The sequence below is a fragment of the Camelus ferus genome, chromosome 14, assembly GCF_009834535.1.
Source record: "Camelus ferus isolate YT-003-E chromosome 14, BCGSAC_Cfer_1.0, whole genome shotgun sequence".
Taxonomy (NCBI): domain Eukaryota; kingdom Metazoa; phylum Chordata; class Mammalia; order Artiodactyla; family Camelidae; genus Camelus; species Camelus ferus.
The window spans coordinates 35,760,520-35,773,877 of NC_045709.1; the positions used below are offsets into that span (position 1 = coordinate 35,760,520).

Below are 13,358 nucleotides of genomic sequence, written 5' to 3' on the forward strand. Positions count from 1 at the left end.
AAAGTTACATCCTATGAAAGGCAGAATCTCCCTCTTTAGATTTAGCTCCAGGTCAAACCCAGCTTCCAGGCTTAATATGCATGTTACCGTGGGTATGTGATTCAACGTCTTTTATTTTTCGTATTCCTCATCTCGGGAATGGGAATCCAATGCTGTCCCTAACTTGTGAGAATCAGATAGTGTAATTAACGAGTGCCTGGTGGTGGTAAGCACAAAATACTACTGTTACCATATGGCAATATTTCACCCATTTTAGTTTCCTAGGCTAAGCCACAAAACACGAATGTGAATATTTTGACAAGGTAGCACATTTACTAATAATCCTGAGATAATTGTGCTTACAGCAAACCACTATCTGTGGGCACTTTTGCACACCCAGGCTGGTCTAAGAAGCATCCATACTTCTGTTTTCGAACCTTCACCTCTTCTCACATAGGTCCACACACACAGCAGAGAAAATCAGGGGTCTTACGTTATGAGCTTATGTGAAAAAAAAAAAAAAAAAGTAAAAAGAAAAAAGGAAAAAGAAAGCAACTCTTAAACACCATTTTTTCCAAGGCAAAGGAATACAATGGGGTTTTCTTCTCATTCTTCACACACTCCTTAGATTTCCCTATTTTAACTTCTCTCCTTGTTCAGGGCCATCCTTATCATTGCAGGGGTCAGAGAGCAGCAAAGAAAAGAAGATGAATAATTGGAATCGATTCAAGCAATTTCTTTTCTCCTGAATCTCCATAACTAAAATGGTCCTCCGGCCCTTTCAAATACGTCGGGATAACAATGACAAATATTGAAAGAATGACTAGCGGAAGAGTTATGAAATTATTACTGGAGAAAAAGGAGGAATTGAGTTTAATATCCCTTGGTATCTTTTTGATTCCTCCAAAACCTTTCTCAATTTTAAGGAGGAAGCAAAGCTATTGATTGTTCAAAAATGCATAGTGAGCACATTCTGGCTGGATCGCGGTTTGACGGCAGCAGAGCAGACTAAGCTCCGTGGTAAGAGATGAGTTTTTAACCCCTTATGTAACCTTGAGGGAGTCATAACCATTCTAGGTCTTCTTCCTCATTCTAAAATGGAAGGTTGGGAGCTTGGGGGAGGCTCTAAATCTGATTAACAGATAATCCTGAACAAATTTTTCAGCTTCTCACAGCTGCAGTTTCCTTATCTATATACTGGGGACAAGAACAGTCCCTTACAGGGGCCATGTTGGTTTTTAATGAGAATTCGTATAAAAGCTTAGCGCAACATCTGGCACTTGGTAAGGGCTTACTAACAAAGAGACGTTACGTGATACTCTGCCGTCTGTATGCTCTGTAGTACCTGGGGCCCTTTAATGATGGTTGGAAGCACCTTCTCAGGAAGGCAGTGTGGTAAAAGGGAGAGAGCCCTGCCCTATGCAGGACTCGATAATCAGGTTCCAGTCCTGGTTCTCTATTTACGTGAGCTGGGTAAGCTGATCTGGGGTCTTGTTCCAACTTACAATGTAACCTCCATCACCATTTCCCTTTTTTGTTATTGCAGAAGTATGGCATGTTCGTGGTCAGTTGACTCTTATGACTTGTCAACCTTCATAGCTTTGACGTAGTCAATGCAGATCCCGGGTCAGACCCACAGTGCCTGATGTAACGGTGACTATGGGAAAACGGATGACATTTTACAACCATCAGCTTAATGATGCTGCTTCCGAAACGCACTGTGACAAATAGTGAAGAGGGTCTGTGTTTGATTACAGGAGGCTCATCGACATCAACTTTGAGGTCTTTGAAAACTCCAGAGCAAGGGCTGTGACGATAAGATAGAATAATTTGATCACCGAGAGTTAAAACAGCCAGACCCAAAGCTCCAGCATACTCTGTATGATGCCAGGGCACGATGGAGTCTAAATGCTAGCATAGCCATGGCTTTTCATAAACCAATGTCAGAAAATACCAGTCGACAAACGTGTTCTTTACAGCACAAGCAAAAGTGAAGAAGTGTCAACAGGAACCATCCTTTTTATGTAAGTCACTGGGAGAGACGCCTTGTAGAAGGCTGATGTGGCCGGGAGCAGAAATTGGGTGAATTCACAGATACTTGAGAAGCTGGAAAGAGCCACTGGGAGAGTAAAGGGTCAAAACGCTTCCCTGAGTTTTCCTGATTTTCTTAATTACAGTCTGTCCTTCTTATCTGCAGGTTCCGCACTCACAGATTCAACCAAGCTTGCAGGGAAAATATTTTTAAAAATTCCAGAAAGTCCCAAAATGCAAAATTTGAATTTGCTGTGGGCTGGCAACTATTTACATAGCATCTGCACTGCATTAGGTAATGCAGAGATGATTGAAAGTGTTAAGAGAGGATGTGTGGAGGTTATATGCAGATATGCCATTTTATATAAGGGACCTGAGCATCCGTGGATTTTGGTATCATGTGGGTCCCGGAAACAGTCCCCCGCAGATACCAATCCTTCTCCCATAGTTTCTCTTTTCTCTCTACCCCAGTTTCTCTTACCATTGATGAAGCTACTTCATCGATGAAGTAGCTTCTCACCAGTTAACCTGCACTCAGCCTATCCCAGCTCACACCTACCCACTCACTCCCAGCAGATCAGTGTTTCCAAGTCTCTCGTTTGCATTTTGCTGTCCTGCTCTCGTTCTGCCACCCAAGGCTCTCGATAACCTAACTCCTCCTCACCTGCTCGACGGAATTTTCTAGCACTGCCCAAATGTGCCTTCCCCTCACTCTCTCACTCACTGCAGTGTGCCCTAAAGCAAATCGTCTAGTGTACGGCAGCCAGGGTCCCCCCTCTTTAGATCTGACATAGTCACAGCTGCTCCATCTGCGTCTACAGGGGGAGAAAGTCCGAGGCTGATCCTGACACTCCCGTCTGAGCTGCGCAGGCTATTGGGGAAGACTGTGGGGTAACGGGGAAGCACTGACTTCAGCGTCAAAGTCCTGAGGTCAAATGCAGGCTCTTCGACCAATTAGAGCCACAGTCACATCTGAGCCTTGATTTCTTCACACGTTAAAGAGTGAGAACAGGACCCGTCTGATAGGGTTAAACGCGAGGACGCGTGTAAAACATAATGCTGGGACATTTATAACGCCAGTCCCCTCGCCCCGTACCCTACGCTGCTCCACCCCTTAAACTTCACCCTGGTCAGGAACAACGTCGCCTGTTCCTTAGTTAATCCCTGCACATCCTTCAAGATCTACTTCCCCTCTTAAGGGGTAAGGCCCTGCCCTGGAGCTTACTTCCCGCACAGTGACGTTTGACTATTTCATTTAGTGACACTGTCAGTTTGCTTCACATCTCTTTGACTAGGCAGTAAACTCCCAGGTGCCTTTACCACCTCCCTACACTGGTGGCCTCTAGAATGTCAGCTGACTCAGGTCTGGCCTTGGAAGCCACTGCCTCCAGCGATGTGGCCCAGAGGGAATGCTGGAAGGGGCTGAGGCCAGACCTCATGCCTGTTTGTCTGTGACTTGTGGTGGCTTCATATTCAGCAAGCGGGGTGGCAGTCAGGCTAGCTAACTGCCCCTCCTCTGTATCAGGAGACAGCGAGGGGCTGCTCTCTTGGTCCACCCTCGCAGCAAGGCTGGCGACTCCCCCAAACACACAGGTAGGAGGGAGTGGAGGCAGACAGCAGTGGCAGAGCTTGGGGAGATAAACGCCTATAAATCAAAATTCTACTCTGTTCGTAGCAACTTTTATTAAGAACGAGACCCCATTCATCTTTCGACCCTTGGCAATGGATCTAAATTCCTGCACTGCACCTCGTCTCTCTGCCCCCACAAATCTAGAGCTGGAAATAAACATACTCTGGGATGAACTGTCTATTTATTCCTCTCAAAAGACAAAAACTAAGATTAGGAAAATGAGCACGATTTTTATTACCGTCAACAAAAGCCGAAGTACTACTGGGAACATGACTTTTCAGTCGAAAAAGATCCTTCCTCCACAAATTCCATCAAAATGCAAAAGAGGATGGGCTTTGAGGGACCGGAAGCAGGACCACCCACCGGGCAGTGCAGTACCACGAAGGCCCCTTGACATTTTCTCCTCAGCCGCACGAAAATGGAACTGATACGATGTCTTCAGGTGCTACATACAAAAGAATTCTACTCCAGTTTCCCACCATGAGGTGTAAATTATTCATGAAAAATGAAAATGTACTAGATTCCAACACTTACATAACTCAGCCTTTCCTTGGAGAATCTGCAAATACATATATTAATTAAACCTCACGGTAGTTCTGCAAAGCGGCTGCTTTGGAGACAGGCAAAGAAAAGACCTTTTTTCTTCTTATTTTCTCATTTTTTGAAGAGAAAAAAATTGATCTACCTCTGTACGGCTCTCAAAGATCCAAGGCCACCGAAGACATACAGAGCACCCCTCCCACCTCGCCTTCCTTTTACGCTTAATTGTTTTTGGACCAGATGAGCAAGTTTGCATTCCAGTGCCCTCGTCACGTTACACCATGGAGTTTAGACCCAAATGGCCAAGCCGTTTTAACTAACAGCACTCACTGAATGCAAAATGCAAACATCGTCATTTTTAAGTGTTTGGTTTTTTTACTTGAATAGATATATCACGTTCCAATCAATCTCTCTCTCCCTTTGTCTCCCCCTACTTCCTCTCCCTTTGCGCACACACACACACACACAAACACGCTCACTGCCTCTCTGAGTGAGACGGCAATTCTGGCTCATTTGAAGCAACCAGCTCCATTGCTGAAACCGAACCCTCCTCTATAGTCAGACCATCGGGAAAAAGTTACAGGTGGTTCACAACTTCAGCATGATCACAACGCTGAGAGACAGATGTCCCGCACTGTGCACAGGGGCTGGATCTGGACAGTTGCTGTCTTGGCCTTTTTGGAGCACAGTACACTGAGGGCCCAGCTGCTTTCTATCCTCTGGTCTCAGGAACCAGCAAACCTCGGGAAAGGAGCGTCTCACGGCTTGATCATCAGTACGGGACGGGGAGGCCGGCCACTTTGCTGTGTATTTCAGGAGAGGTAGCTGACCGGGGGCTACTCCTCCCACGCTGGGGCTTGGCAGAACCAAGACTTTTCTTGTGAAAAAACACAGGCTCCAAATGGGTCAAGTGGTGAATAGTGGGGAATGTTTAATGCCTCCTACATTTGTCTGAATATAGTCCTAACAGATGGCTTTGAATAATAGATGTTTTATACAACTCTCTGAGATGAGAGAGTAAGTAAAACATGACCTTGCCTTTCTAGATCTCTTGGTTAGGACAGTGTAATTGACTATAACTCTGTGTATAGATATCCAAGAATCTATGTCAAATAGCTTTGAAGTTGTGTTCATATTTATACATGAGAAATAAGTAAAATCTGATGCTCTTAAAATTTTCTCGTCTCTCTTTAGTAATCTATAGCAGGACAGATAAAGCATAACACATGAATTTGGTTGCATGTTATTATTTGTCTGGTAAGATATTATAGAAATTGATTATCATATATAGTAAACAAATCAGACAGATCTGCAAAATGGGATTTTCTGACTTACCAAACATCCCAACAAATGGAGGGCCAGGCATGTATGATATATTAGTAACTCATTTTCAATAAACTCTTCCTAAGGCCAACTTCCTGTTGAATAGATTGTTTTGGGCGAAGGATTCAGAAGATGTGACAAGACCTGAGGGCATCATCTGAAACATGAGTCAGCACTTTTTGGAGATGTGATTAGTGCTGTTAACATACTGCCAGAAACATAATTTGATTTCACCAGCTTTAAAGACCCTGCTTGTGGTGCTCCATTAAAATATTCCTAGTATTCAATATGCAAGAATTTTTCCTCCCCACGTGGACTCATGGCCCAGAATGAATTAGATGGAATAGTTGCACCCGATGGCCACACAGCTCTCACTGTGGAAACACAGACAGCACATACTCACTCCAAACCTTCAGGGACTCTTTCTTTCGAGCAAAGGCCCGAGAGGTCCCGCAGCTTCTGTGGCTCTAAGTCTCCTTTCGGTAGGGAGTGGGGGGGCCACACATCAAGGGTGAGCACACGCGAGGCATTTGACCAGGGAGGCCACCCACCTGCTGGCCTTGGAGTGGCGGGGTGCCGGGCCTCCAGGGCAACATCCTGTGGTTTACCCTTCCTGTCAGCCCAGATCTCTTCTTCTGCTGTGTGTGACAGTTATGGGGACAGGTTGTGCCATAGTAGGAAGTAGTGTTCGTGTTTCTCTTTGGCTAAAAGTGACCCTCCCCGTGTCACAGGCAAAGGCAAGACCAAGTAGGCCACCTGCCAGCCGCCCCGTCTCAGCTCGGGCTGTTGTTAAAACCTCCCTGTGGTCTCGCGGACCCTCTCGCCGCGAATCCATCTGCTCGCTCTTTTGAGAGTTCTGCTCCGTCATCTTCCTGCTCGAAAACCTCCAGTGGCCAAATAAAGGCCGAACCCTTTTTACCTTGGCGCCTGAGTCTTGCACAATCGGAATCAAACCTGTGTTGCAGCCACTCCCGTCAACTGGCTCTCTGACCAACTGCACTGTTAGCTTTGCTCCGCTAAGCTTTCCACTTCCCCCCTCTGTGCATCTGCACTGTCACTCCTTCAGTGTAATGACGATGCTTTAAGGAACATGCAGATAAAGTCCTTGTGGAATTCAGAGGACAGAATAAGAAATTCTAGCTGCAGGGGTTCAGGGAAAGACTCAGAATATAAATTGTATTTTAATTGGGCCTTCAAGGATGTTATTAGGTACATTGAATAATCTCTGTATATAAACAGAAGAAACCCCAAAGATTTGAAGTATATTTACTTGGAAATTATCTTCTCCTCTTTGGAAATAGAATGTATTTTTCAAGTAAAAAATAATAAAGCAATGACAGGATCGAGAACCATAAAAATTCAAGTTAGAGGAATTTCGATCTGCAGCCTCAGTTTTTTAAATAACGTTTCTTATAAATGGAAAAGACTAGATAACCCAGAGCTGTTCACCTCTACTGCTTTTAATGTACACCCTAAGGTTAAATTGGTTTTAGTACAGGCATCTGTAGATTTGTACATTCGGAGCATCTGCTAGTGGACTGAAACTGATGGACGCAGACAGCACTCATTTCACTGCTGATTTCCCTTGTTACCAAGCTACTTCTGAGACGACCGGCAGAGGCTGGGAGTAAAGTCCAGGGCCGTGATTCACACAAAAGCAGCCAGGAATCTGCTTCACTAGGACTAATAGCTAGTTCCTCTTCACCTCTCACCTTAGTCCTCATCTTACTGGTACAGAAGTTACGCATAATTTTCAGCCTACTCACTGGCATAGTATTACCAAGAATATCAATAAATGGTTATATACTATAATTAATAATATCAACTGCGTGTGTGGTTTCCAGGCATGACCTGGCTGTTACAGAACTAGGTGGATGCTCTGCTCAGACTCAGCTCCTCCCCCAGCTTAGGATTCACCTCAGTTTGAGCTGTATTAGCAGAGCTCCTTCATTTCTCCCCAAAGCAGCAGAGCGTGCTGCTATTGGGTTTCACTTTAAAGACAGTTTGTTTGTGGAAGATGTGACTTCCATCTATTTATAATTCTAGAGAGGGGCAGTATAGTGTGGTGGTTAAAAGCAAGGCCTCCGGAATCAAACTGCCCTGGGTTTGAATTCCAGCAAGACCATATACTAGATGTTTCACTCTGGCTAAGGTAGTTAACCTTTCTTTCAGTTTTACCATCTATAAAATGGGATGACAATAATCTTACTTATAACACTGTTGTAAGGATGGAGTGTACCTTATACATACGTGCTCTCTCTCATATATGATATGATATACAATAGAATACGTAATGTATTATAGAAGGCATTTAGAATAGTATCTTGTACATATAAGGAGTTTATAAATAATAATGATATAATTATTAGGTATAATTTGTGTATTAAGGCCCAGAGATCCTAACTGAAACAGAAGATAGCTGTCAGTAAATTTGTTGATTGTATTTTTGTTTACTTATCTACTCCCAGAGCTAAATAACCAAAAAACTGTTTTCTCTTTCCCCAAAGTATCTGGATTTTGTTGTCATTTAGTTTCAAACGGACAAGTCTAAGCTGAGTTCAAACTTTCACGCGGGCACCCTGACGGAGCCCTGAGGGTAGGTGGCATTCACAGGTCTGCTGCTCGTGCGTCCTGACTCACCGTGGGGTAACGTGGAAAGGAACACTGGACCAGGCTGTCATGGGACGTTCTGGTCTATCCTCTTCCTTCTATGAAGGACTTGTGTGTAATTACAGACACGTAGGAGATTTGAACTATTTGAACTGCGGACTAAAGAGAGCAAATGAACTGAAAGACTGCCAAAACCCTACCACGTTTTGTGTTAAAGACAGATCGCTGAGAGAAGGGAAGGAAGGCAGGATGCTTCTCATTCGCTGAGCTCTGAACTCATCAGCACCACCTTCCATTCTGTTTGTGTCTGTGTTCTCCCGCGTTGGGGCGGGCACACCTGCCGAGGGACCAGGGGTCGGCTGGGTCTCGGAGCTGGAAGGGACCTCAGAGTCTGTCTAGTTCTAGTTTTCCTTTCACAAACGAGGAAACAGAGTCATCTTGTCTAAACGACCTACAGTTCACATGGAAACGGTTCCATGGGAGTTTAAAGGGTGAAATTCTACCAAGACGAGAACTTGTCACTTCACAGTCATCAGCAATCACTCTGAATTCTAAACTCTTGGGCACTGAAGGAATTTCCAAGTTCTCTTGTAGCTGCTTTGCTCTTTGAAACTTGTGGAAAATACATTAAGAATGTCCTATCTGAAAATCTACGTTTACCACTATTTCTTTTCCTGTTGTTCTCATGTGCAAGCAGACCTTCATCGAGAGCTGCTAGAGGATTTCTCTTCTCCATCACGGAGGTGCAGTCCAGGGACTGTCACATCTGATGAACTGCAAAACGCAGAATCTAGGATCCCTGAAGCTACTGCCAGGCACTCCTATAATTATACTTCTTTGGGCTTAACTGAAGTTAACTTGTTAGTTCCTTTACCAACCACACTCTGCTGTGAAGTGGTGTGTTTTAGCTTCTGAATAGTTCATGCTTCCTGCCTTCATAAACTTACACACCTGTATGCAGTCTCTCAAAGATTTTTCTACTAAAGGGAGCCAAAAATTTACGAGGCTGGAAAAATATTTATGAGATATGATTAAGAATTTATCATAATAAATAGATTTGTCTTGATCTTTCCCAGTCCTAGGAAAGAGGAATGTATTAAAAGTCCTTAACTTGCCACAAAGTCTAATGTTAAATTCCATCGTAGCAAATACTGTGTCACACTACAAACTTGTTTTCTTATGAAGGCACTGTTACAACTTCCGTCAAAAAGCATAAAAACATGGTTCAAGAAGGCAGGACTTAGACACAAAAGAAACACTTCCAGTGTCTCTACTAAGAATGACCAAGTGAAAAGAGGTGCTTTGAACCTAATAATGGAAGGATGCTCACTGTCTCCCCTTCTCCCACCCCATCATTTAAAACAACCTTCTCAGCTCAAGAAACTGATGTGCTGTTCTTTGTTACACCTGCTAGGAGGCTGAGCAGGCTTTCCTTCGTGGGCAGTGGGCATTTCGAGGGGGCGAGTGAGGAACTGAGGCATCGTCAATATTGCCTCTGAGCGCCCACTGGGCACCCCCCTCCCTCCTCGTTCTTTTCTGCTTTAATCACAATTCAGAGGGCCTGGGAGGAGCCCACAGGATTGTACTTCTACTCCTGCAGTCAGGTGCACTCACATCTCTCTCTTCTTGTGCAGAAACCTCTAGCTCTGGACTCGCTTATTCACTGGAACAGGGAAGGAGAGTGAATCGGCAGAACGCAGGTGGGAATCCGCCATTTATGCACAGACATGATTTTTCCCAGTTTCTCACATTCGCTGGGACCTTCCCTCCAGCCTCCTCCTATAATATGTCTTGTCATCTTTTACCAATACAGTTGATTTTGTTTAAAAACAAAAAAAGGCTGTGTTAACAATAAAACCCAAATTGCTCTTCTATGAGGGGAGGGCATGCACAATAAAGTGTTTTCCGGGTGAGGTGAGAGCTGTTGCTCCTATTCCTCTCCTGTGACCAGAGGCACGTGTTTGCAAGCTGGCTGCCTGGGGTCAGGACTAGAGAGGGAAACACCAACTGGCCCTCACTGAAAAAGTCCATCCATGGTCTTACTGGCACGTGCATTAAACCAAAGGATTAAACGTCCCTAATCAGTTACATCCAGCCTTTGAGAACTCGGTGGCCCAGCACTCCTCTTCCAGGATGGTTTGGCTCTTATGCCAGTATCTGACCAGATCGCAAAGCAGGAACCAAGTGAGTTTGGGTGCACACAGGACCAAGGTGAGATGTTAACAAGAATCATTCAGACCTCAAATATGACGTGAAGGAAAAAGAGGGGAGACTTTTCTAAGAGGAGAATTTCCTTTTCCTCCACCACAGATAATAGGGTCTGAATGAACTGAATCAGCACAGAGCCAGTTTTGAAGCACCCCCTCCCCACCCCCCGGCGTGCTTTTGCAAGTTTTCTGTGGCAATTCACAAACCACTGGATACGTGCTGCTGGACTAAAAGGAACTGAAGCCTGTCAGGTTAATTACACAATATTAGGTACGAAAACAAACAGTGCAACACAAAACATAGCTACATCATTATTTGCAGTAAATGTTAACTCTAAATAAGTGCAACCTGTCCGTAAATGCTGGCTGTAAACTAATCAAAAAAATAAAATTTGATGGATAAACATGAAAAAAAAATTCTCGTTGAGAATTTTTTTTTGTTTAAATATCAGCACTCATTTAGAGTTTGGGATTTGTGAAAGAAAGCTTTAAAAGGAGCAAACCTGATTGGCTGTGGCTGTTGCTGCGAAGGGGACACTTGTTGCAGGAGTTGTTGCTGCAGAGACAGTGGCTGACGTAGCGCTGTGCATCATGGGTACTTTCAGGAGGGGAACCATGGGAGCAATGAACAGGAGGGTGTAGCATTATGGTAATAGAAGTGGTATTTTGGCATGGTGAATATCAGAGCAGCAAGCCATCATGGGTTAAACCAGCAGATGGCATGCAATCACAATGCAAAGCAAGGAAGCATGGGAGAGAAATAAAAAAGGGAAAATAGCTTATTACAAGTACAATTAAAGGAAGTTTTAAAACATAATCAGTGATTCCCAGAAAGGCCAAAGCAGATTACTTTGGTTGATGTATTTATAAACATTCACGTCTAACAATAGATCATTCCCAATTCAGAGCCTACGGTGCCTGAAATAAAGGGCGCTTCTAAAAACACGAAATGTAATGTCCAAACGAGTAAGAGTACATGATGTTCATTTTTAATTATCATTCTAAAACATCAAAGGCTCAATATGTAGGCCTAATTTGGGTTAGAGTTTTTTTTTTAATTAATTGTGATTAAATTGAATTTTGGGGGGTCAATTTGGGGCTGCTCGTTTGAACTGGAATTACTGGGGATGGTGGTCTAGCTGGGTCAATAAACAATGGAGCAAAAATCACGGCCTTGATGTAAATGCTAACATAGTCACTGTGGAATAGCCAGACAGATTTTGCCAATGTATATTTTCCTTTACTCTAAATGGAACTACCAGTCCATACGTCCTTAAGACAGCCTTTTGTACCAAGGCGTCGGAATGTGTCGGGGGTAGCTATGTATTCAGCATGAAAAGGTAACATCTAAGGGAATGGTAAAGTGCAAATACTCATTACAAAGAAATTAACACAGAATTAAAAAGGAATAATAAAGCAAGGCAGTTTAGACATTTGTTTTCAAAATACATCCATTCATAATCTTTTAAGATAAATACTTCTGGGAAACTCTGATAACTCTAACACACAGCAAAGAGGAGGTACAGGCACACCACATGAAACTTTAAAACATTGATGAAATTAGCCTGCCTCTCTGATAGAGCTTTTTTTCTTTCTTATGCTAAACCGTAAAAACTATAAAGAGAAACAAAATACATATCATTAAAAAGCAGACTCGTACTTGTGGTTTTATGTTTTGCAGTGGTTGTTCTAACACAGTGGTTGCTCTAGTCACACTGAAATGGTCATCTCGTTAAATATACAAGTACATTTAAAAAGCCTATACGTTAACTCTAAAGCCAAATAAGCCTTCAGATCTACCAGTTCCTAAAGCATTTCTACCATCTCTGAAATAAATCTCAAACAAGTGAAGGAATTGTACATAATATAAAAGACAAATAAAAAAAGGTTGAAACCTACCAATACTGGTAGCGGGTGTCATGCACAAAACTGACCCTGCATGTCATGCAATGGTGGGTGGAAAAAAGTGAATAAAGGGAAAGAAACAGGTTAGCGGTTTAGAGTTAACATTCAAAGTGAGATTGAAGCACAACCAGAAATAAGTAGGGTTAGTTAACACAGTCCTTTAGAGTCATTCCTGTTTTTTCAGTGCGGACACAAACATATCTGACTTAGTTTAAGCCAATATTATTCGAAGTGCACTCCTTCGACTACACTTTTCACACTTTTGATTCTTATCCATCGACATGATTCTAGTAAGAATGGCATGTGATAATGCGGCAGCTCCTTTCTCTAAGACCTCACAGTATCTTACATTCTCCAGTTAATCCTCGGAGGTAGGATGTGGATATTTTACAGATGAAAAATCTGAGGCATAGTAACTACTCCAAGGTCATGCAGCATGGGAGTCAAGGGCAAGGATGGAAATAGAATGCTATTCCTAAATCCAGGTCAGGTTTTGTATTCACTAGATCAGACTGACCTTATTGCATTAAAAGCTTGCTTGTTTGATTGTAAAATGTTTTGTGTCGCTAACAATAGGAAAATAAAGACAGGAATTAAGATTCCTTACCCTCCAAATCCAAGGGTGGCAGGGCAGGTGAATTTGAAAGCCCTCAACGTAGGAAGACTGAGTTCCTGTGACGGAATGACCTGGATGTGTCTGTGACCTATTTTCTGTCATGAGATTCATTATGATAAAGGAGTGGTGGCGAGCAATATAATCCAAACACTGTAGAGGCAAAACAGCACAGAACTGGGGCTGCAATACGACCACGGCCAGGGATTTTTGTTATGACCGCTATTAGGTGATCCCTGAGGGGGACCTTTGGCAAAACTCCTAGGAAATCTCAAGTTGATGTCTAGGTGGGTAAGGGCAAAGGAGGGAGGGAGGATTTCAGTCCTTCCTTGGAAGTAGTTGCCTTTCTTTTAAGTGGCCTTGTTAATGGACTTGAATCAGAAACCTGATCATGAACAGAGATGTTATGTTGTGGAATACTGAAAAAAGAATTATATTGAAAGGAATTATCTACTTCTGGTTCACTTCCTTAGTGTGAAAAATCAAGGTAACATAAGGATTGAGATAACTGAAGACTGGG

General features: G+C 43.3%; 1 protein-coding gene across 12 annotated transcripts in view; it reads right to left on the minus strand.

Annotated features, from left to right (window-relative positions):
* The window catches only part of MBNL2 (muscleblind like splicing regulator 2), a 149,268-nt gene that overhangs the window by 13,406 nt on the left and 122,504 nt on the right, over positions 1-13,358 (minus strand). For 5 of the 12 annotated variants that reach the window (XM_032496748.1, XM_032496751.1, XM_032496750.1 and 2 more), the window contains 3 exons: positions 12,220-12,255; positions 10,824-10,918; positions 148-1,786 (listed from right to left, as the gene is read on the minus strand). The exons of 2 other annotated variants lie outside the window; for them this stretch is intronic. In XM_032496748.1, coding sequence (XP_032352639.1) covers positions 1,751-1,786; positions 10,824-10,918; positions 12,220-12,255 — 167 coding nt within the window. In that variant the 3' untranslated portion in view covers positions 148-1,750. Of the gene's footprint in view, positions 1-147; positions 1,787-10,823; positions 10,919-12,219; positions 12,256-13,358 lie in introns of those variants that run through there. 5 more of the 12 variants (XM_032496753.1, XM_032496757.1, XR_004325892.1 and 2 more) reach the window with 4 other exon arrangements.